The sequence below is a fragment of the Chiloscyllium punctatum genome, chromosome 2 (genome assembly GCF_047496795.1).
Source record: "Chiloscyllium punctatum isolate Juve2018m chromosome 2, sChiPun1.3, whole genome shotgun sequence".
Taxonomy (NCBI): Eukaryota; Metazoa; Chordata; class Chondrichthyes; order Orectolobiformes; family Hemiscylliidae; genus Chiloscyllium; species Chiloscyllium punctatum.
The window spans coordinates 32,970,109-32,995,846 of record NC_092740.1 but is presented as its reverse complement, the minus strand read 5'-3'; the positions used below and the strand labels follow the sequence as shown (position 1 = coordinate 32,995,846).

Below are 25,738 nucleotides of genomic sequence, written 5' to 3'. Positions count from 1 at the left end.
AGGAACAGCCATTATGCCTCATGAGCCATGAATACTCTGGGTTATAAGTGACATACATTAGAGAGACATTTCTGCCCTAACATGAAAGGCACTGCATGCTCTTTGCATTGTTTCCAAGGGAGATTTATCACTTTTATACCTTTGATGTTCTGTATTTGGTTGCTTAGAAGAGATGAATGAACTTGAGCAGATCTTTTCAAAGTTGCCACCTTTGAGTGGCAGGTTTCCCACCTTCATAGATTATACAAGATTAAAGGTGTTATACAAATGCACATTGTTGAGCATTTGTAATAACAGGTGTAGCATGATTAGTCAACTTCCTGTTGTTCAGAGGATGTTTTGTGTGTCAGGCTAAAGCATCTCACATCCACAAGTTGTCGTGGTGACTCAGTACTAAATTGCAGAATTACAGGATGAATGATCGCATTGTTTGCAGTAGATTCTCTCTGCTGATTAAACACACACCTCAAAGTCAGGCTTTGAACTGCCAAAGCATTTGAAAATATAACGAGACTACTATCATGTATTTATTTATTTATTTATAGAAACACGTTAGGTGTTGCATTTTGGCAAGGTACCTCAGGTAGGGTCCAAGGAGTGATTTTCAAACAGAGAGATCTTGGGGCGTAGGTTCGTAGTTCTTTAGAGTCACAGGTAGCTAGGGTATGATGAAGGAGTTTGGTACACTTGCCTTTATTGCTCAGTGTATTGAATACAGGCTGTCATGTTGTGGCCTTGCAGGATATTGGTTGGGTCACTTTTGGAATACTGCTCCGATTCTGGTCTCGCTACTATAGGAAGGACGTTGTGAAGCTACAAAGAGTGCAGGAAAGATTTATAAGAAGGTTGCTGGGTTTGGAGGGTTTAAGCTACAGGGAGAAGCTGAATAGGCTGGGGCTATTTTCCCTGGAGTGTCAAAGGCTGAGGGGTGAATTGTGGGAGTACCTTCATCGCAAACTGCAATAGGAGGAGGCCAGTTACCACTTTCTCAACGGTAACTGGAAATATACTAGAACAATATATGCCAATAATGCCCATGCCCCTGAGAAATTATACTTTCAAAAAATGTTTGATGATAGTTGTGTTGTACATATATTGGCCTTAAATTAACTATGGTGTTACTTTTCTAGGAGAAGATGATTTTTCAGATTCCGTGGATGCATGCTGCTCGACATGGATGGGATGTGGAGAAAGATGCTCCTTTATTTAAGAATTGGGCGGTTCATACAGGTAGATAAATAAAAGTGGACCCATAAATTCATAAATTAAAAGCAAAAACAAGTTGGGAATAATCAATTAAAGTCATTGAAATACATTTTATGTTGATAATTTGGGAATTGTTTTCTCAACAAAATTAATGCTTTCAGAGCTACCAGCCATCTTTCCCCAGTTAGGAGGGTGGAAATGTGGTCAAACTGTAATCAAACCATGTGAGGTGAGAAAGTTAATTACTCTCAGTGGAGGAATTCAGTGAAATAATATCTAACAGACTCCGAAGACATGAAGGCAATTACAAAAAAAATGCTGAACTAGCCAGTGTGGCTCTTGTGCCATGAATGATTTTAAAAAAAATGCTCTGGCTGAAATTGTACAAAATCACAGAACCATTGAATCAGAGAATTGTTACAGTGGAGAAGGACGCTACCTAGCCTGTCAGCTCAGTGTTGGCTCTCAACTAGAGCAGCTCACGCAGTCCCACTCCCCTGCCCTCTCCCTATAGTCCTGCAGAATCCTGTTAAGATTCCTTTCCTACTGCATCTTGGGAGCCAAGATTGAATTTGCTTCCACTCCATCCTCAGGCAATGTATTCCAGATCTAATCACAATATATGTAAAAAGATTTTTTCTCTGAGGAACTCCCTTCCTCAAAAGGCAGTGGATGCAGAATCTTTAAATATTTTTAATGCAAAGTTAAATCGATTCTTGATTACCAAAAGGATGAAAGATTATCGCAGAAATGGGCAAATGACTGGTTGAGGTTGAAATCGGATCAGCCATGTTCTTGTCTGAATGGTGGAGCAGGCTTGGAGGGCTGAATGGCCTACTCCTGCTCCTTATTATATGTTTTTATGCTCACATCGCTGTTGTTTCCTTTTTCACTCATCTTCTCTCAAGAGTCCTCTAATTCCTGACTCTTTCAACATTCAGAATAATTTCTCCCTGTTTCTTCTGTTGACACCCTCATGACAATGAATGCCAAATCTCCTCTCAACATTCTCAGTAAGGAGATCAACACCAGTTTTTCTACCTAATTACGTAAATGAAGTCCCTCATCTCTGAGAGCATTCTAATAAACCTTTATTACACATATCCTTCTTAAAATGTATTGGCTAGAACTGAACACCAAACTCCAATTGCGGCCAAACCAGGGATTTATGAAGGTTCTCCGCAACTTCCTTGGTTTCCTATTCCATGTTTCTATTTGTAAACGCAAGACCAATATGATCTTTTTTTAAAAAAAAATGTTTTAAAGACTAGCACAGCCTGGCACCTGAGTATTAGGTATTTCAAAGTAAGAGTTAAGTACTGACGCTGGATGAGCTGATGCCTGTTAGCATATTTTCGTGAAAAATCAGAATGAAATTAGAACATTTGGGTGAATTTTCCAAGGGAATGTGTATGTAAACTTAATGGATTTAGGAAAAAAAACACTGGTGAGGTTTAGAGATAGTAAACTAGGAATTAATTATTTTTGTATAAATTAATAGAAAATAATCATGACGGGTTTGTGTCATATGCCTCATCACTATTTTAATAAAAGTGGTAACCATTAAATAAAGAAAGAACAAAGAAAGTTTACAGCCCAGGAACAGGCCCTTCAGCCCTCCAAGCCTGAGCCAATCCAAATCCACTGTCTAAACCTATCACCCAATTCCTAAGCATCTGTATCCCTCTGCTCCCCACCTACTCATGCATCTGTCCAGATGTGCCTTAAATGAATCTACCATGCCTGCCTCTACTACCTCTGCTGGCAAAGCGTTCCAGGCACCTACCACCCTCTGTGTAAAGTACTTGCTGCGTGTACCCCCTTAAACTTTTCGCCTCTCACCTTGAACACGTGACTTCTCGTTGTTGAATCCCTCGCCCTGGGAAAAAGCTTATCTCTATCTACCCTGTCTATACAAAGAACAAAGAAAATTTACAGCCCAGGAACAGGCCCTTCGGCCCTCCAAGCCTGAGCCGATCCAAATGTACTGTTTAAACCTGTCGACAGGTCAATTCCTAAGCATCTGAATCCCTCTGCTCCCCACCTACCCATGCATCTGTCCAGACACATCTTAAATGAATCTACCATGCCTGCCTCTACCATCTCTGCTGGCAACGCGTTCCAAACACCCACCACCCTCTGTGTGAAGTACTTGCCGCGTGTATCCCCCTTAAACTTTCCACCTCTCACCTTGAAAGCGTGACCTCTCGTTATTGAATCCTTCACCCTGGGAAAAAGCTTGTCTCTATCCACCCTGTCTATACCCTTCATGATTTTGTAAACCTCAATCAGGTCCCCCCCCAATCTCCTTTTTTCTAGTGAAAATAAACCTAACCTACTCGACCACTCTTCGTAGCTAGCACCTTCTATACCAGGCAACATCCTCGTAAACCCTCTCTGCACCCACTTCAAAGCATCCACATCCTTATGGTAATGTGGTGCCCAGAACTGTACACAGTATTCTAAATGTGGCTGAACCAATGTCTTGTATAATTTTAACATGACTTGCCAGCTCTTATACTCAATACCCCGTCCGATGAAGGAAAGCATACTATATGCCTTCTTGACCACTCTATCCATCTGTGCAGCAACCTTCAGGGTACAATGGACCTGCACTCCCAGATCTCTCTGCCCATCAACTTTTCCCAAGGCTCTTCCATTCATTGTATAATTCACTGTAGAATTAGACTTGCCTAAATGCATCACCTCACATTTATCTGGATTGAAAGCCATCTGCCACTTTTACGCCCAACTCTCCAGTCTATGTATATCCTCCTATATTCACTGATAGTCCCTTATGCTTTCTGCTATTCCACCAATCTTTGTGTCATCTGCAAACTTGCTGATCATACCAACAGTGCCCTCTTCTAGATCATTTATGTATATTACAAACAACAGTGGCCCCAACACTGACCCCTGTGGAACACCACTGGTCACCTTTCTCCATTTCGAGAAACTCCCTTCAACTACTACTCTCTGTCTTCTGTTGCTCAACCAGTTCTTTATCCACCTAGCTAGAACACCCTGCACACCATTTGACTTCACTTTCTCCATTAGTCTACGATGGGAAACCTTAGCAAACGCCTTACTAAAGTCCATGTATATGACATCAACAGCCCTTCCTTCATCTAATAACTTGGTCACTTCCTCGAAGAACTCTATCAAGTTGGCAAGGCATGATCTCCCCTGCCCACCACTGATAAGCTCATTCCTTTCCAAATATAAATAGTTCCTATCTCTCAGTACCCTCTCCAGCAACATTCCCACCACTGACAACAGGCTCACTGGCCCATAGTTACCTGGAATATCGCTACTACCCTTCTTGTACAGGGAGACAACATGAGCAACCTTCCAGTCCTTTGGCAAGTCACCTGTATTTAAGGATGTCACAAAGATATCTGTCAGGGCCCCAGCTATTTCCTCTCTTGCCTCCCTCAGCAACCTGGGATAGATCCCATCTGGTCCTGGGGATTTGTTCACCTTAACCTCTAGCATAACCAACACATCTTCCCTACTTATGCCAACATAATCCAGACTAATCAAACTTCTATTTCTAATCTCAAGATTCATCATGTTCCTCTCCTCAGTGAACACTGATGCAAAGTAATCATTCAGAATCTCACCCATTCTCTCAGGTTCAGTACACAGCCTTCCTTCATTATCTTTTAGTGAACCAATCCTTTATCTAGTTACCCACTTGCTTCTTATATAAGAATAATACCCTTCATGATTTTGTAGATCTCAATCAGGTCCCCCCTCAATCTCCTTTTTTCTAATGAAAACAATCCTAACCTACTCAACCTCTCTTCATAGCTAGCACCTTCCATACCAGGCAACATCTTCGTAAACCTCTTTGCACCCTCTCCAAAGTGTCCACGTCCTTTTGGTAATGTGGCGACCAGAAATGTACACAGTATTCCAAATGCAGTTGAACCAATGTCTTGTACAATTTTAACATGACCTGCCAGTTCTTATACTCAATACCCCGTCCGATGAAAGCAAGCGTACCATATGCCTTCTGGACCACTCTATCCACCTATTCAGACACCTTCAGAGTACAATGGACCTGAACTCTCTGCTCATCAACTTTTCCCAAGGCTCTTCCATTTAAGGTATAGTCCGCTCTAGAATTAGACTTCCCAAAATGCATCACCTCACATTTGCCTGGCTCTAACTCCATCTGCCACTTTTCCGCCCAACTCCCCAGTCTATCTATATTCTCCTGTATTCTTTGACAGTCCCTTATGCTTTCTGCTACTCCACCAATCTTCTTGTCATCTGCAAACTTACTGATCAGACCAACAGTGCCCTCTTCCAGATCATTTATGTATATCACAAATAACAGTGGCCCCAGCACTGATCCCTGTGGAACACCACTGGTCACCTTTCTCCATTTCGAGAAACTCCCTTCAATTACTACTTTCTGTCTCCTGTTGTTCAACCATTTCTTTATCCACCTAGCTAGAGCACCCTGCACACCATGTGACTTCACTTTCTCCATTAGTTTACCATGGGGAACCTTATCAAATATCCTACTAAAGTCCATGTATATGACATCTGCATCCCCTCCTTCATCTATCAACTTGGTCACTTCCTCAAAGAACTCTATTGAGTTGATAAGACACGATCTCCCCCCGCACAAAGCCATGTTGCCTATCACTGATAAGCCCATCCTTTTCCAAATATAAATAAATTTTATCCCTCAGTACCTTCTCCAGCAACTTTCCCACCACTGACGTCAGGCTCACCAGAATATCCCTACTATCCTTCTTGTTCAACATGAGCAGCCCTCCAGTCCTCCGGCACCTTACCTGTGTTTAAGGATGCTACAAAGGTATCTGTCAGGGCTGAAGCTATTTCTCTCTCGCCTCTCTCGGCAACCTGGGATAGATCCCATCTGGTCCTGGGGTTTTGTCCACCTTTATGTCCTTTGGCCTACCCAACACATCTTCCCTCCTTATGTCAACATGATCCAGAGTTAACAAACTTCTATCTCTAATCTCAACATTCATGTCCCTCTTCTCAGAGAACACTGATGCAGAGAATCTCGCCCATTCACTCAGGTTCAACACATAACCTTCCTTCCTTATCCTTTAGTGGACCATTCCTTTCTCTTCCAGCACCACTAATCCAGTACATCCCTTTCTCTGGTTACCCTCTTGCTTCTTATATAAGAATAAAAGGCCTTGAGATTCTCCTTAATTCTGCTCGCTAAAGTTATTTCATGACCCCTTTTAGCCCGCTTGATTCCTTGTTTAAGATTGGTCCTACTCTCCCAATTTTCCTCTACAGCCCATTCTGTTCTTCACTGCCTGGACCTTATGTATGCTTCCCTTTTCCTCTTGGCTAATCTCACATTGGTAAAAACAATAACTGCAGATGCTGGAAACCAAATACTGGATTAGTAGTGCTGGAAGAGCACAGCAGTTCAGGCAGCATCCAATGAGCAGCGAAATCGACGTTTCGGGCAAAAGCCCTTCATCAGGAATAAAGGCAGTGAGCCTGAAGCGTGGAGAGATAAGCTAGAGGAGGGTGGGGGTGGGGAGAGAGTAGCATAGAGTACAATGGGTGAGGAGATGAAGGTGATAGGTCAAGGAGGAGAGGGTGGAGTGGATAGGTGGAAAAGGAGATAGGCAGGTCGGCCAAGTCAAGGAGACAGTGCTGAGCTGGAAGTTTGATGAGGTGGGGGAAGGGGAAATGTTGAAGTCCACATTGATGTCCTGGGGTTGAAGTGTTCCGAGGCAGAAGATGAGGCGTTCTTCCTCCAGGCGTCTGGTGGTGAGGGAGTGGCGGTGAAGGAGGCCCAGGATCTCCATGTCCTCAGCAGAGTGGGAGGGGGATTTGAAATGTTGGGCCACGGGGCGGTTTGGTTGATTGGTGCGGGTGTCTTGGAGATGTTCCCTAAAGCGCTCTGCTAGGAGGCGCCCAGTCTCCCCAATGTAGAGGAGACCACATCGGGAGCAACGGATGCAATAAATGATATTAGTGAATGTGCAGGTAAAACTTTGATGGATGTGGAAGGCTCCTTTAGGGCTTTGGATAGAGGTGAGGGAGGAGGTGTGGGCACATGTTTTACAGTTCCTGCTGTGGCAGGGGAAAGTGCCAGAATGGGAGGGTGGGTCGCTGTCAACTGTCATCCACGGTTCACGAATCTTGCCTTTCCTATCCCTTATTTTCAAAGGTACATGCCTATCCTGCACTATCTTCAACCTATCTTTGAAAGCCTCCCACATATCAAACGTGGACTTTCCTTCAAATAGCTGCCCCCAATCCACATTTCCCAGCTCCTGCCTAATTTTGATATAATTGGCCTTGGTCCAGATTATTACTCTTCCCCTAGGACCACTCTCATCTTTGTCTGTGAGTACTTTAAAACTTACAGAATTGTAGTCACTTTTCCCAAAGAAATCCCCCACTGCAACTTCTACCATCTGGCCTGGTTCATTCCCCAACACCAGGTCCAATATGGGTTAATAGCGTCATTAAATTCACAATGAGTGGAATTTGTTACAAGTATCTTGTACATTTGTCCCGATTTAAATATGTAGTATAAGACTGTTTAATATATGTTCAATTTTAATTAATAGAGCTTGAATGACCAATCCACAATAAATCTTAATTTTAGTGCTAAATGGCTGTTCCCTTGTTTGTTGTTTCTTTATACTGACAGGAAAGTACCATCATGGTGTCGACAAACCTGACCCTAAGACATGGAAGGCCAATTTCCGCTGTGCCATGAACTCATTACCTGACATAGAGGAAGTAAAGGACAAAAGTATCAAAAAGGGGAGTAATGCATACAGGGTGTACAGAATGCTACCAGCTACTGAAAAACCAAATAAAAAAGGTACTTGATGAGCACTTGGTTTTCAAACCAAATCTACAGAATTTTTAATGGACAGTTGAGTTGCTTTCAAATCATGATTCTATCAGGGGATTCAGATGACATTATCAACCATGAGTCTGATAGTTGATAGTTTAAGTCTATGATTTGAACTATGACATTGATTACGCCATTGAAACTCAATCCTTATTGTTAGCACATAAATGTAAGAATGTTTGGTAATGTGAGGAAATGAACCAGTTTAACTTAACCATCTCATATTCAGTGAGGAGCAGTATCCACTTGTTCCTTCTCCAGGAAAGAACACCTAATTTTCTTCTTGAATTTATTTATGCTATCCATCTCAGTGAACTTTGTTGGTAACTCAGTCCAAATGGTATTGGGAAGAGTTTGGGATATGGCGGAGTAGTGGTGGAGTTGGAAGAGAGTCTTGAAATTACTTCCGTCAACAATCTTAGCACAAATTGGGCAGACCGGGGCAGATGTAGTTCAATGTAGAAAAATGCAAACTGCAATTGAGATGTTGAGTTTTATTAAAGGTTAATTTTGAGCCAGAATACTAAAGCAAGCAAGTTAATCTATAAATTGTACTTACAGCATTATGCATAGTTGTAGTCACTGCTAAAAATATATTGCAATTATTGAAAAAAAGAAAGTAATCAGATGATTGTGGAAATGCAGAGGTTGGATCATGATGAGCAATTTGGAAATTAGACATATCCTTCTTGGGAAAAGCAAGTCAAAAGATTATACCAATGCAGCTTTTCAGAAGGATGGGTTTTCCTGCAGCTTTTAATTTCAGGGTGGAAAGGTCAAGGGTCTCAGGATGGGTAAAGGGAATAGTTTGTTGGGCAGGGAGAAAGCAGCACATAATCCCCTACCTCTTGGAATCCACCCTTCCAGCCTTTCACCTGCCGGGATTTCGGAGACCGGGGAATGGAAAATGGAAATGAAGGGGAAAAGTGAAAAGGTTTTTGAAGTGAAAGCAGGCAGCTTTGTGATATTATTTACAGGATCTAACAACAAGCATGAGCATATTTGGTTGGCTGCCCTTTGCTTAGATGGAAGTAAGGAAATCAGGTTCCTGTTTGAGAATTGTTGGGTCTGAACTACTGACACCAACTCACCCATTTTTGGGTTTAATGTTACAATGAAATGTAAACCTATGGGCAAAATTCCCTGGGAAATGACAGAAACAGTAGTAACTCATTCAAGTACAGATTAGGTAGGTTGCTTTCACAATTTTGGAATATCGAATGAATAATTTGAGACATGGCCTGTGGTTAGTGTAGCACATAATCTGGAGGAACATTTGCCTTTAGACCGATGCTGTCTCACATTTTGCACCATTTGGGAGTTTTTTCCAACTCCTGTCTGGGTTTGTGGTACGCCAAATGATGGGTATTGATTGGTGTAATTTAGTTAGCAACTCTGTTACCTTACACCATATGACTAGCAGGATGGAAGACAGCAAACCAAATAGATCTTGGCCTTTGTCTATCAATTTTTATATAACCAGGATGAAATTTTTTGCAGTGCTCACATAATTGATGGTATCGCTCCACAACACAAGCTCCTTTGTTCAACCCTGACTGGTCACATTCCATTGCATTGGCCCAGAAATACAGGAACTGTCCCACTGCTTAGAGTAATTTCAATCTTAACAATGATATATGCTATAACTATTACTCCCAGACATTTGTGAACCTTCCTTTGTAACAATGACGTTAGTATTTTTAAGTCACGGCCTGTTCATATATGGGAAGTTCTCAGTTTCTGCACTATGTTTCTGATTGTAGTCATGATGTTTAGTTGTATGCAGGCATTTAATTGTATTTTAATTATACAAATTTGTTTAGGTGGACTGAATGGCCACTTGCAGTACCCTAATGACTCTAGTTATATTAATGTCCTTTGATTATCACATACCTTAACCTTTACCTGTATGTTTAAATTGTACCCATTCGCATTAGTTCTGACAATGAATTTTTGTTTCTTAAATGACCGTTAATCTTATTACGATATTTAGACTGCTATGACTGGTCTGTCTTTACCTGTATTGTATGTTCATTTCTTTGAGTTGAAATTTGGGTTGATACCTCTCTCAATGGAAATAGGTTTCATTCTGCAAATTAGGACAGAATTTTGAAGTTGCAGAATGGCCATCATGTTCAATCATCATGTTGACTACTAACAGTCAGTAGTAAGCTGCTTTGAACAACACTTTGTACTTTTGCAAGACGTGTCATTATTTTGGTTTACAACTTTAAAAAGTTCTGTAAGAGGTGAGATTGTACATGAGGGTTCTAATCCTGTACTGTACAATGGGTAACTGTTGGAAAGGATAAATGTGTGCGGATATGTATTTTACCTGAATATTTCTCTCTAGCCATACCCTTTTTAAGGATTAGCTTGTGTTCAGAGCTGCCTGTCTCCAGTCACTGACTATTTTCATTCTGAAATATAAAATATTTCTTCACAGGAAAGAAATCAAAAGTGGAAAAGGAAGAAACAAGTAAACCAGCCAAGGTGAACTGATGGATATTTACTGTGTTGTATGACTATGCTGAGTTAGTGGTTTGTGGCTGCGCAGAGATCGGGAACCAATCTTGTGGCACCACAACTTTTTTTATACTGTTCTGACTGTGTGTGTGTGTGCGCACGCGCACACAATGTTCCTTTCTTACCTAGTTGCCAACCTAAACCATCTTTATTGTTTTATAAACATAAAGATCGCACTTCTCTATTATAGCATGGCATTGCTAATCACTGTGCAGCATGCAATGAGGCAGTTCCAACAAATGTAGGGAATCTATCAGTATCCCACCTTCAGCACAGAGGATGCATTTGCTGTTCTAAACAAATGCAGGGCACAGTTAGAGAGTCACCACAAACTGGATATTTATATCTTTTAAAATAAACAATGATTTATCAGCAAAACGACTGTACCCCAGAGAAAAAAGTGCCCAGCAAATAACAAATGAACACTTTCTTTTCATTTTTACCAGAGTGAGAATAAAATGGTTAATGTTTTCAACGGGTTGGTGTAGAAAACCCTGCATGTGTTTGCAATCTGGAGAATGGCCGATGAGTCAATCTCCCTGCCCTCGCCCTCCTCTGGTACTGCCCAGAACTGGATAGTACAGGGTGTGATATGCTAGACCATAACGTGTCATTTAATTACTGCACCAACCTCCGTGATAATTTTAGCAGTTATTAAAGGTCACGCTTTTCACTCTTGTGTCATCATGTTTTAGCATTGAGGTCAGTAAAGGAGTAAAAATAGTCTACAGGAAGTTCATTACGAAGTGACAAATTTATATAAACAGCTTTGTTTAGATGTGATTCATGAACTTCTGAGAAGATTTTCGCTAAAATAATGTGAGAAGGATATCTCCTTCTGTGGGGGCTTCTGTGCTGTTTACAATTAGACTGATTTGTTTCTTAAAAACTTTCTTTTTGGTAGTGGAAAACACCAAGTTTTCCATTTGAAGAAAATCAAGTATTGATAAACAGTCATGGTCTCTACACAAACTCCAGTCCTGTAGTCAAAGAAGATGCACAAGTTCACAGCACTGTGGGCAGTCATATGGGTGAGTCTTGTACGTACTTGACTAGACCAGAAAAGTCCATTGTTTAAATGCCAAGATTATCTCCTATTAACTTATATATTTCCATGGCCTTTGAAAAATATATGGCACAGAGAAAACTATTTATTGGAATTAAATGGGATATGCTGGTATGTGAGAGTTAGCAGGTTAATTGTATTATACTGTAGTAGAGCTAACAGCTCTCATGACTCCTCTGTTTCAGTATCTCTCAGCAACCAATGTTGTCTCCCCAACACTGGTAGCAACAGACACAGTGTTGATCCACAAGGAAAGATCAAAGTGAAACCTTCTAACTGCAGAATAATATAAAACTTAGAAGAGTGAGTAGTGGAAGTGGATTTTCATGCACCAAACTGTTTTGTAGTATGGAGGACATAGCCTTGCATCTGTGTCACACCACACAGTGAAACTATTGTCTTGAACATGCAGCCATTATGACGGTCATAATCTCTGAAAGTACAGAATCTTCCATATTGTGGTTATGTTTAAGAGGTTTCTTTTATGAAAAAAAGACTACATAATGACAAATAAAAGTAATGCAGTAGATGCTATCATCTTCATCTTTTGAGCAGTTCGAGTGTCATATCAAATCCAAAGTCAGATGTTGTGACGCAACTCACACTCCTGTGGCTCTCTAATTTTTATTGTGCATTTTCTGTTGAGAATTCTGTTGTATATAGTGTTGAGGAATTTATTTGAATGCAGAGTCAGATAGCAGGCTCAACAGCAATTCTGTTCCAATTTGATTGTGACTAAAGCAACTGGTAATCCTGATTTAGTATGAAGAAACTCCTTATGCGTTTTCAGCATGATTTGTGGAAGTGAAGTACCACTGGGGGAGTTAATGCTTGTGGCTGCTAGCCATTATAAATGAGAGGTTTCTCAGAACGTGGGAAATCAGATGTATGTTGATATCTGACCTAAAGACTCACGTCTTGAAATGTGCCTGTTTCATAATTTTTAGTCATACTTCCGTGAAAACTGCAATTTTAATTTGAAGAAAATTCCCTTACCAGCTTAGAATTATAAAGTTAAGCTTTGCAAGGCCGAACTGTGGGATTGGAGGGTATTGGGCAGCAAGAGAGTGGAAGGTCAGGTCACCTGCTCCGTAATGCTCTAGACATTGCTTAGATTGATCCTAATGACTTACAGATCAGGAGCAGTATACATAAGTGACATTCATGACTGGTTCTCCAATCCACACTCTTGTTGAGCAGGCTTCTATAACAGAAAGGTACTCAGAGTTCACTGTGAATTGTGTAAAAATCTACCTTGTCTGAATTCTGCATGGAACAGGGAACCTAATTATCATTGTTTAAAGCATGTGCCAGCATATCAGCTCAATTGAGAATGTAAACACGTCTTTGTTTCTTTTAACGAAGCATCAAAATTAGTGTATTGAGGTTTTTGGGTACTGTGGAGCTGCCGTGGTGGAGTGGTTCATGGCCTGAGTGTGGAAGGGAATTGTAAAGTTGGTGATATCCTTTGTCAGGAATGAAAACATGACTTTTCTATGTTGCATGAGACATTGCAAGCAAATGATATACAATCTGATACAGTGTGATTCCTTTTTAAGAACTTGGGCATTCTCCAAGTCATAGTGTACTGGAAGAACCAATGATTGTCAGCAATCCTCCAGACGTCTGCCAAGTTATAGAAGTGACCACAGAATGTGACGACCAGCCTATCAGCACAAGCCAGCTATACCCATTGCAGATCTCCCCAGTCTCCTCCTATGCAGGTTAGTGTTACATTGTAACCCATTCAACATTGTCAGTTAATAATCCCAGATATTTTACAAGGAATGTTTATGCACTTTAAGCAAAAATGTTGGAACATTTTTCAGTCTGGCAAAGCAGAGGTTGCACTGACAGACCAAGTGTAATTGTTTGTAGAGACACGTCTCAAGCTCCCAAGGAAGAGCTGGGAGATTACTAGTGGGTCATTTGATAGCGCAGTGGTCACAAAAGCTGTCCCATTGATACTCGCAGGTTCAGACACCAGTCGTACTGAGTTAACTACTCTCAATCAACGCAGCAGCAGTGAAGGAGATACAGTTATCAGGAGATGTAGAGTCCTGCAGTTCTCCATTTTTTTTTTGGAGGGGCCAGAGGGTGGAGAATGTGGGTGCTGGGTCAGGAGTGGGTGCGCTGTGTCTTGATGGAGACTGGGGGCCGAGCCATCAGTACTGGGGCCTGTGATTTCTGTCCCTGGCTCCTTTAACAGGTTCAAGGCTCCTGCAGCCTCTTAGCGACAAATGTTGGGGCTAGTGGGTGTATGAATGAGCTGGCCACCTCACGGTTGCACAGGAAACTATTCCAGTGGGCAGAGTTAACAGGAATGCATGGATGGTCGGGCCACTGACATCAGGGGGACAGACACAATTGTTTGCAGCAAAGAGCAAGAATGCAAATGGTTTTCTTACAAGCCCGGTGCCAGTGTTTGGGATGTTTGGTCTGGAGAAGAACCAGTAGTCTCAAAGATCTAATTGTCATGGACTCTCTAGGTACCAGTGAAATAGGCAAACAGGTTGTGGTCAGGAAAGGTTATGAGATGTTAAGGCCTATATTAAAGTGCAGGATCCCAAAGCTTTTTGATTTTACTTCCTGTCTCATGGCATGGTTTGTTTGTGGTTATATTATTGGATGAGTAAACATTAGTCCAAATCCCAGTGAGGAGTTTAATTTCAGCATATTAGATAAATCTGGAATAAAATAAGATTGTATCAGTACTCATGACAGTGAAATGATTTTTGTTGTGAAAATCCTTCTGGTCTAGCCTCTGTGTAAATCCAGACTCTCAGCAACACAGTTGTCTTTAACTGTTCCATGTAATGGCCAAGAAAGCTACTGGGTTCCATTATACTATGGCTTTAAGAGGTGTATTTTTTCTTTTTTTGGAGTAGTTTTAAGACAGAGTTAAAGAACTGTCTATTTGAATCTGATAAAGTGAACAGCTTGTGAGGGCTTAGGTTTTGTTTCATGTTGGAACAATAGAAGCAGCCTGAATGGGTGTGGTCAACTCCCATAGAACCGGGATTTTTAGTTTTAGTTTTCAGCAGCAGTTGTTGCTGGGGTCTCAGCAGCATTTAGAAGCTGTAGTATATCTCTCCCTGCTCCACTCTCTTTCAGAGTTGTCTCTTGGCGTTTTTTCCTCCTGCTGCTGGAGTTGCATGTAAGGCAATATGTTTTTCTGAATTTGCCTATGGCCAGGGTGTGTTTAAAGGATTTTTTAAATTGGGTGTTTACTAGAACAGTTAATTGGTAGTAGTTATTGTCTCAATTATTTTATTAAGCCTTTCAATAGAGTTACAGCTAAGCCAGTTATTTTATCTTATTTTTCCTTTGTTGTATTTTAACTGTAGTTTATGGATACTGTGTGTTTTGCTTCAAATCTGGTAGTTTGACCACTTGAAAAGCATCTGGAATGCAACACCTTATGCTTACTTCTAAAATAAGAAAAATGTAGGGTCTAGACTATCCTCTGAGTATCTTGAGGGGGTATGGTCTGGTCCATATCGCTATTCAAATGGTTGGTTACAGTGAGAAGGTTGTCGCTGAACAAGTGTTGTTGATGCCATCTTCCATCACTTTACAGATGATCAAGAGCAGACTGCGGGGGGCAGGGTTGGTCTGGTTGGAACAACTTGGCTACTGGGTTCCGAGGAAGGGTCACTGAACCCGAAATTTTAAATCTGCTTTCTGTCCAGATGCTGCCAGACTTGCTAAGTTTTCCCAACAATTTCTCTTTTTGTTTCAGATTTCCAGCATCCACAGTCATTGGGCTTTTTGCTAGGGCTGCAGCAACTTTGCTGTTCCTTCACATGGCATTGTGGGTGAACTGGCACCAAACGGATCATAGTGGTTCAAATAACAGCACATCACAGAATGTTAGTGAGACCACATCATGAATACTGTGTGCACCTCTGTTCTCCTTAAGGATATGTAACTGCATTGGAGGATTTCAGGGATTGTTCACTAGGTTGCTATCTATTGCAGAATGGGTAGGTTGTGGTATGTGGGAAAGTTAAACAGGTTTTGTTTTCTTTGGCATTTAAAAGAGTGGATTTCTGCCAGTTGCTCCAGTTTCCTCCTGTATTCCAAAGATGTGCAGGTTAGTTGGGTTGGCCATGGTAAATTGTCCGTAATATCTAGAAATGTGCAGGCTAGGTGGATTAGCCATGGGAAAGGTGGGGTTACTGGGTGAGGAAAGGGGGCTGGATATGGCTGGGATGCTCTTCAGAGGGTCGAATGTCCTCTTTCTGCACTGTAGGGATTCTTTGATACTGTGGTTCTAGTTTAGAATAATAACATATTGACATACATAGCAATACATAAAGCAAGATCTTTAGCACTTGTATAAAAATAAATGTGTGGTATTGCTATGTAAAAACCTGAGGCCTATGTTTCTACTGTCTTGTTTGCAGCTAGATTGAATAGTGGAAACAAGCAGTCGTTCAAAGGGAGAAATGAAAAGAACTTGGGAGAATATTATTTCATTTAAAAGAATATAAACTTTTAATTTTAATTGCCAATTGGCAGCCATGTGATCTTCCAACACAACGTTTGACGTTTATGTAGTATTTGTTGTTCCTGCCTGCAAATCCGCAATTGGCAAGGCTCCATTGAATATATTTGGCAGAATTCCTCAACAAAATCAATTGTTCAATGAACCGTTCCAGTAGGAAATGGTTCAAGAATCATGTGGTGCCATTTAATGGGTATTGTGAAGAGCGTTGCTATGTGTGATCGTTTTGTTAACCTCCCTCATAGCAACAGCTACACATTTTAGCTTTTAATGCTATTCAAGATTGACCCATTCAGAATCTTGTCTGTTTGTCGAGCTTGATGGGAGTACTGCTTGTTTTGCAGAAGCAGACTTTTGCACAGACAAGGTGTGACTGTTAACATAATGGATCAGAGTTAATGCTGGATGAAGAGCTAAGTGTTGTTTTGATGAAAATGAAATTATCTGCAAAATGAGGCTGAAGGGCAATTGATTTAAATTAGTTTTCACTTTTGTTTATCCAATAGAAAGTGAAACGGATAGCGTCGGAACTGAAGAAGAACCTGATGAGGTCAGTAAGGAACATGTTGTTTAGAAGCCAAATCAAAAAACAAAGAGAAAGTTTATTTGTTTGAAGGCATTGACCGAGCTTGTACAGACCTCTTCTCTGTATTCTTCCACCTTGGCAACATTGCTGTATTTAAACTATCCCCCTCCACTGCTGAAACCTGTACTCACTGCCACTTTACCTTAACAGAAGGTCAGAGCCTCATAAGAGGTCAAATTTGAGCCTTCTGGGAGAAGGCAATGAGCAAGTCAATAATAGTGAAAAACTGAATCCCAGCTTCGAATGATAATGTCAGTCCTGATGGCCAGTTATTAGCACATTTTTTTGCTGATATTTCTTTCATACTCAGCTCCCTAGTTAAGACCACTAAACTGTAAGATATAAGAGCAGAGGGAATCGGCTTAGCTGAGTTGGCTGGATTGTTGGTTAACATTGTGCGATGCCAACAGCGTGAGTTCAATTCCCATCACTGGCTTGAGGTTACCATGAAGGACTCTCCTTCTCAACCTCTTCCCTCACCTGAGGTCTGGTGGCCTTCAGGTTAAATCACCACCAATCGCTTCTCTCTAATGAAAGAGCAGACCCTATGGTCTAATAAGACTTTGGCGACACATCAGCAACATAGGAGCAGAATTAGGCCATTCGTTCCATCAGGTCTACTTTGCCATTTGATCATGGTTGCTATGTTTCTCAACCCCATCCTGATGTCTTCTCCCCATAATTCTTAATCCCCTTGCCAATCAAGAACCTATTGATCTCTGTCTTAAATACACTCAGTGACTTAGACTCCAAAGCCCTCTGGAATGGGTTCCACAGATTCACTGCCCTCTGGCTGAAGAAATTCCACCTCCTCTCAGTTCAAAAGGGTTGTGCCTTCACTTTAATGCTGTTCTGTCATGCCCTAGTCTCTTCTACTGGTGGAAATATCTTCTCCATATCCACTCTATCCAGGCCTCTCAGTATTCTATAAGTTTCAATGAGATCACCCCTCATCCTTCTAAACACCATCGAGTACAGGCCCAAAGTTCTCAACCTCGTATCTCATTAGACAAACCCTTCAGCCCCAGCATCATTCTTATAAACCTCTTCTGGACCCCCTCCAACACCAGCACATCCTTCCTTAGATAAAGAGCCCCAAACAGTTTATAGTATTCCAAATGCAGTCTGACCAGAGCCTTAATCAGGGAATATAGTCTCTCATTTATACCGGCTATGGTCAAACTGAGATAGTAATACTTAAAATTTGAGGGGAGTTTTTCTTCTTGCTGGGTTTATGCTCAGATTTAATGGATTGCAGAAGATTCAAAAATATCGGCCTGAGGATGCTGTTGTGGTGCAGTGGTGCTGACCTTACCTCTGGTCAAGGATGCCCAGGTCCAAGTCCCACCAATTGCCAGAGATGTGTAGTAATGTCTCTGAGCAGGTTGACTAGAAAGCATCCAGAAATTGTTAGGATTGTGGGATACAGGCCAGGCCAGTAAAGCAACCTGCCCAACTTCCATTGAAATCTGGCACGGTTTGGTCAGGCTTCCTCACTGGTCTGCATCGCAGACCTGTCTGATTCCTGAAATTCCTTGTGAGCCTGACAGGTACCATGGCAATTCTACTTCACTCTAGACAGAATTTAGACAGAACCTCCCTGCTCCCTGATAGTACAGAAGCGAGCCATTTTGGCTCAATCAGGCTGGTGTTCCGTGAAAATCCCCTCCGCTCTACTTTCTCCTACCCTCGCTTGAGTCATACATTAAAGACACAAGCAAGGAGCAGTCTTTTGAGTCTTTGTTTCCACCATCTCTTGAGGAAGATAATTTCAGAGTCTTTAGATATTTTTAAAGCTGATTTTTAAATACATTCCTGATAAGCAAGGTGGGGCTGAAAGATTAGGAGGAGTAGGCAGGAATGAATTTGAATTAGTTTTATTGTCACATGTACTCATGAATGCCATGAAAAATTTACTCATAGCGCCACCTTAGATAGATAGGTACCTGGTTACAGTTCCTTGAGTACAAATTCTGAGGAAAAAAATTGGAAATAAAAAAATCCTGCATTACAGAAATTCAAAAATACAAAATCATAGTAATAAATTAGAAAAATAAAGAAATAAAAAGTTCTGAATAACAATGCTTCCACCATAATATAACAAACAGAAAAAGAAATTTAAAAAAAGTTGAGTAGTCAGATCAGAACATAATCTTGTTGAGAGACAGAGTATTGTCTAGGGACCAAATGATTTGTTCTCCCTTCCCCTAATTTGTACGTTCGCCTCACTGTGTCGGCTTCTAATTTCTCATTCAAGTCCACATCTAGCTTCCACTTAAATATGTCTGAGAATTTCCAAATCCATGTTGTAGCAAGTTCCACATTCTAACATCTAAAGATATTTCACCTGAATTTCTTGCTGGTTTATTGTTGACTATCCTATAACTACGATCCTTTATTTTGCCAACTGCACAATCTTCTGCACATTCACTTTATTAATTATGTTAAAGACCACTTGTCAGCCTTCCTGTTTCCTAAGAAAATGCAACCCTCCTTCTCGGTCTTTCTCTGACAGTTACATCTTTTCATTTTGAGTGTTTGTAAGAAGAACATTATCGCCGTTGTGAAGAAATCTCATTTTCTCCTTTGTTTGTACGCTTAGGGGACTGAGAGCACAAACCAAGACCAGTCACATTGGCAGCAGAGCAATATCGAAGGCAAGGAGTTTCTGAGCAACATCGGCATGAACACTGCATTTTCCCCATCCGCAGGACCCACCGTGACCTCTAGCAACTTCAGTTTCAAACTCCTGACCAATGGCTCTGAGAAAGCACCAGTTTATACCTCTGCCACATGTACCAGCCTGTCAGTCAGCATCTCCACATCGTCAGTGCCATCGCAGCAAGCTTCTTTAAAACATCGTATGGCTGAAAACCGAGCGACTGTCATCATGAAGACATCAGACTTAACGCGAGGCAAGAACTGATGAATCCGCTATTTCCTTGGGTGTAATATCTCCTTGTTCTGGTGACGCCTTAACTGGGATAAGCTGCACTGTACCATAGATGGACCTTACAGGCCTGTTGGACAAAAAATATATAAATATATATATATATATCTATATAACTTAAAAGAAAATGTGCTGCAGAACTGGAAATCACTTGGTTGCCTTTGCCTCAACTGCCATCTCCAGTTCATGAATTTTAACTCAGGACATTATATTGAATGATTTTCTCTGTTTTTCCTGTTGCACTTTGCTGTTACTTCAATGACAGCAAGAGGCTGACCCTTGCCTCAGCCTTGAATGCATGTCTGAGCACTCGAGACAGGACCAATATGATACCACCCCAATCTCCACGTGCCTATCAAACCCACCTGCAGCAGGGGACATAAAAAAATGTGAACTGCTTTGACAATGTGTAAATTTTTTTATACTCTTTGAATGTGCATATGTATATAACGCAGGAGAAATTGAATTTTACTGCTTTTTGCACCTTAAACCTAGGCTCGCACTTAACGCTGTCACATTGCTGGCAACTACATGCATTTAGAACATAAAAGATTCCTGTGGTTTGGAGTTTATGCCTGATCTTATGCCTGCTTACACTGGTCTCCTTTGCTCAAGCACAAAACTATAATAAGCAGTGCGCAACAAAAGTAAAGTGGCTTGATTTAAAAAGGACTGGTTTTAATTTTTTTCTAAAGCAAGCTTTTTTTTTATCATATGTAAAGGGATTATTTTATTCAGGGTAATTGAATTCTGAAGTGAACATAAATCTTTAAATTTTTTTTACCAAAATAAATGTTGTTTCTGTCTTTGTTTATCAGCATAAACATCTGTGGTAAATTGATAATTTTTTTTACAAATTTGTAGCAATTATAGACTCTCCAATAAAATGTAGCCTCTACATCAGTGACTAGATACAATGTCTGTCGCCATTATGCTTTTTCTTCCAAATGTACGTTAATCTCACAATATATAGGTTGATTCAAAATATTTTTAAGCATGCTGTCACTTGAAATTATCAGTATGATTTTGGAGACCTACAGAAAACATGGAAAAATGCCTAGTGAGCTCCTGCAGAAAGTTGTTATTTTTACCAGGGACCTTCTGTAAGCATTGACACTTACCCCAGGGACATCCTGCAATATTGCTTCATACCTTGAGTAAATATTAATGGGAGAAAGTGAGGACTGCAGATGCTGGAAAACAGAGGCAAAAATTGTGCTTCTGGAAAAGCACAACCAGTCAGGCAGCATCTGAGGAGCAGAAAAGTCGATGTTTTGAGCATAAGCCCTTCATCCTGCCTCACACTTTTTGACATAAATATTGGTGTACAAAGGGTACTCCTGTGAACATCGACCCACTTTTAAAACGGGACTGGAGTGGTTCACTTTTAAAATGGGACTGGGTATTTTCCTTGGCAAAATCAGAAATCACATGACACCAGGTTATAGTCCCAACAGGTTTATTTAAAGTCACAAGCTTTTGGAATGCTGCTTCATTTAGCGCTCTGAAAGCTTGTGATTTTAAATAAACCTGTAGGGCAGTAACCTACAGGTGTCGTGTGGCTTCAGATTTTGTCCACCCCAGTCCAACACTGGCACCTCTACATCATAGTTTCCTTAAGGCAGAGGAAACCTGATTGTAGAAAATGAGGAACATAGTGTCAATAGGAATGAACTTTTACCCTTAGAAGGGTCTTGTACAATTGTACAGTGCAGAAGAGGCCCATCAAGTCTGAACTGCCAAAGGTACACTGCATCTGGACTCATTCCACCTTCCAGTGCTAGGCCCCATAGCCTTGAATGTTGTGACATCTCAAGTGCTCAACCAAGTTCTTTGTTAAAAATTGTGAGGTTCTTGCCTCAACTGCTCTCCCAGGCAGTACCCAACAGACTCTGGGTGAAAAAAGTTCAAATTCCTTCTTAACCTTCCACCATAAAATTATGCCCCCTTATTGACTAAGGGGAGCAGCTGCTTTCTATTCACCCTGGCCATCCCCCAGTTACTATGAAGCATAGAGTTAAGGTTAGAAGCAGGAGGACTAGAGGGGATTTAAGGAGAATTCTTTTCATTGAGAGTGTAGTGGGTATCTGGAACTCATTGCCTGAAAGCATAGCAGAGGCAGAAACCATCACAACATTTAAGAAGTATTTAGGCAGTCGCTTGAGGTGCCATGGCATTACAAGGCTATGGGCCAAGTGCTGGGAAATGGGATTAGAGATGATAGGTGTTTGCTGATCAGTGCAAACGTGATGGGCCAAAGAGACTCTTTCCACCTTGTAATAGTTCATAATTCTATGACTTCCAGTGCCCCTTCAAGTTTTGACTTGCTCACTTATCAATGCACATCCAGAGACCTTGCACCAATATCCACTCAGGGAATCTCGGTGGAAAATTGTTTCCTGCAATTCCGTGTGTCTTGCACAGTCTTCTGTCCACTAATTTTAATGAATGGAAAATTGTTTGTGGACCCATGTCAGACCCCTCTGGAATGCTGTGTTCAGTGTAACAACTTGCCTCAAAAAAGATTTATTGACCTTGCATTGTATGCAGCACAGACTCACTGAAGTTGGCTGGATAAGTGGCTTGCAATGCAGAGTGACATAGACAGCCATGGGTTTAATCCCTGTACTGGCTAAGGTCATCCTGAAGGCACTGTATTCCCAACCTCACCTGAGGCATGGTGACCCTCCGGTTAAACTCCGCGCTCTCTGGTGGTGATTTCCGCATTTCACTTAGCAGTGAAATCCAGAAGCTGTGTTTCACACAGTGGGGCATGGAAACCTGCAGCTATCTGAGCAAATAAAGGTCTGTTGATGTAGATCATGAAGCTGTCAAAACTGAGATCGATAGATTTTGTGAGGGTAAGGACATTGAGGGAGAAACAGCAGCAAAATGGATTTGAGGAATAGATCAGCCATGATGTATCTGCAGCCGTGAACTCATTGAATGGCGAAGCTGACTTGATGGGTTGAATGGCCTACTTCTGCTCCTCCATCTCATGGATGTTAATGGATGCCAGGGAGGGTTCCAGGGCAGAATGGCCTACTCCAGATCCAACGTTCCCCAGTCAAAGGGGAACTGATCATCATGCATAAATTCACAAATCAACCTGTCAACATAGTGAAGGGAATGCTAAGCTTCCCTTAACATCAGTTTCAATAAAGTAAAACTGCCCTATCTTTATAGCGATCTCTCCTCTAGACTACATTACGATATACTAAGAATCCTATATTTCCAGAGACCATTAGATGTCCAGTAATGGGTTTACTGTAAATATACAGATTGAGACCAGTGTTCGCAAAGAGCACAGTTCAGGAAATCATGAATCCATAGCCATTGGTTTGTGGTCTGTTATTGTTGGCATCCAACTTCCTGCCTCATGCCTTGTCAGATCATTACTCACTGTCTGGAGCACCTGATTGTAGAACCACTCCTATTTCACAAGAATTTCCACATTAAAAACGTATCATAACGTAATTTTGTTTCATTTCATTTCAGTGCCCTTCCAGGTATCCTCCTGCCCCACCTGAATAACCACATTTAGATGTAAATATCATTGCCACTTCCTTTGAACTTACACCATCAAAACTTTCATGATTTAATCTCTTTCCTCCACAGACCTTCCATGTTATTGTTTTCATCCCCTTCCCCCTTTTCACTTGCTCAAAAGATTCCTTACTTCTCTCTATAAAAGTTCATTAACCTCTGCACAGATACTACTAGATCTGATGAGTATTTATGGCATTTTCTTTTTGTTTTAATTTCAGATTTCCAGCATTTCAGTATTTTCCTTATTGTATCCTTGTCCTTCTGATACAAACTCTGCACTTGAATATATCTTAGAATTGTTGAGCAGTAAAAGAAACCCTTCAGCTAATTATGCCTTTGTTTGCTTTTTGAAAAAGCTGTTGAGTTTAATCCTACTTCCATGCTCATTCTCCACATCTCTGCAGTTTGTTCTCAGTTAAAGTGCGTGTACAACTTCCTGCTATCAGACAGCACAGCATAGCACTTAGTTAATAAGAAAATAAAATGGATAGCATAAGTAGATGTACACAGACAGATCTAAATGTTTTTGAAAATTACCAAAATGCAATGATAATTAAAAGAGAGAGGTGCAAAAGCAGAATAGATAGGCTTGCTTAGTTTGAAAGACAAATGGTCAAGATATTTTTGCAGTTGGAACATTGACAGTAAAACTACAGTCATGCCTAACATGTTGACTTAGGAAACACGAATGCTTCTAAACATACACAAAGTAGAATAGACTACAGATACACAGGCAGGTACATGAACACCTGTTTCCAGTGCAACGTATTAATTCCATGTGCCTGGTGTTTGCCTGCTTATTTTGCAATGACGCAAATGACCTTGTACTCTATTGATATAAACAGTTCTTTCATCTATGCTGCATTTCAGTTTTGTTTGCTATTCAAAGGTTACCGTCTTTATTCATTGTAGTTGGTTTTGGGCAAACAGAAACCCCAAACTAAATAATTACAATCAATAACTAAGCACAAAAAAAAGTAAGCAGTTACTGAATAAATTTCCTGTCACTGAATATTTTAAAAAATGCTCTACTTATATATAACATTGACATCCAACTCTTGGACTTAAAATATCATCAACTTCAAACCAGCAAATCCCATCCAGGGAATTCCTTACTGTTTGAGCTCAGCTCACGGTGATGTTAACAGGGTGTTAATAATTCTGCTATAATCATAAGAAGGGAATGTGGGGAGAGTTAGCTGGACTGCACTGTGAAATGAGCTAGCAGCAAAGGTTGTTGAGGAACCATCATCATCAGCAATCACTCGCTAATGTTTATGATTGTCTGTAGAAAATTCCACGTCGATGTGTCCTTATGTGGCTGATAAGCCCAAATCTAGAACCACACCACATCCACTCAATTGGCAGGTGTTTCCAGGAAGTGGAATTCCTCCTTGCCTTGAGATCATTGGCAATTATACAGAGGTTTCTTCCAAGACAGATTCTTCTGAAAGAAAAAGGGTCTCCCATGTGTTGATGTCTATGTTGCAATTCGTGAGTGAAGCCTTCAAGGAGTCTCTGAAATCTTTCCTTTTGCCTCCTCTACTTTGAGTGCCTTCCTTAAGCTGGGTGAAGACAATTGCCTTTGGTAGTTGGAACTCAGGCATCCCAAGCATGTGGCCAGCCTATTAGAGTTGGTTTCGGACGACCATGGCTTGATTCTGTTGTGACTGGCTCCTTCAAGGGTGCTGATGTTTCCCCCAATCCTCCCAACTGATGCAGAGAATCCATCTCAGACATGATACTTCTCAAAGGTCTTAAGGTGGCATTTATATGTAGTCCAGGATTCTGAACCATGCAGAAGAGTCTGAAGGATGACTAACTTTATACACAAGGATTTTGGTATCAGCACGGATGTCAAGGTTTTTGAAATCTATATCCTTAGGCACGTGAAGGTGGCATCTGCAAATTGGATGTGATGTTGAGTCTCCACATCAATGTCAGCCTTGGATGACACATAGACTCCCAGGTTGGGGAAATATCCCTTGTTTAGGAGGATTTCTCTGTTGATCTTAACGGAGGGTGGAGTGGAACGTGACTTGGTTGGTAAAGGATTCAGGTCTTCCTGAGGTTGAGGCTGAGACCAATTTTTCAGTATACTTCCACAAAGGCCTGAAGCAAAGCTTGAAGATTCTCTTCTGCGATGGTAGAAATCATATCATCACCAACAAACTGAAGTTGCATGAGGGATGTTAATGCTGTTCTCTTCTTGGATTTCAACTGGCTATGGTTGAAGAGTTTTCTGTCCACCGTGTAGACAATGTCCACACCACTGGGAAATTTGTTCATGACAAGGTGAAGAATGATGGCGATGAAGATGGAGAAAAGAGTGGAGGTGATGACACATCCCTGCTTTCACCCTGACTTGACCTCAAAAGATTCTGTTATTTTACTGTCAGTGACGGCTGTCACTGAAATCTTATCATGGAGATGGCAGAGGATATTGATGAAATCCACTGACACCT

The 25,738-nt window shown here is 41.0% G+C and overlaps 1 protein-coding gene across 7 annotated transcripts in view; it reads left to right on the top strand.

Moving 5' to 3' along the window:
• The window catches only part of irf2b (interferon regulatory factor 2b), a 66,897-nt gene extending 43,700 nt beyond the window's left edge, over positions 1-23,197 (top strand). For 5 of the 7 annotated variants that reach the window (XM_072595020.1, XM_072595000.1, XM_072595030.1 and 2 more), the window contains 7 exons: positions 1,131-1,230; positions 7,877-8,053; positions 10,533-10,579; positions 11,517-11,643; positions 13,238-13,402; positions 16,695-16,738; positions 19,377-23,196. In XM_072595020.1, the coding sequence (XP_072451121.1) occupies positions 1,131-1,230; positions 7,877-8,053; positions 10,533-10,579; positions 11,517-11,643; positions 13,238-13,402; positions 16,695-16,738; positions 19,377-19,700 (984 nt within the window). In that variant the 3' untranslated portion in view covers positions 19,701-23,196. Of the gene's footprint in view, positions 1-1,130; positions 1,231-7,876; positions 8,054-10,532; positions 10,580-11,516; positions 11,644-13,237; positions 13,403-15,420; positions 15,551-16,694; positions 16,739-19,376 lie in introns of all 7 variants that reach the window. The other 2 variants (XR_011964113.1, XM_072595049.1) reach the window with 2 other exon arrangements.
• Positions 23,198-25,738: the final 2,541 nt, after the last annotated feature.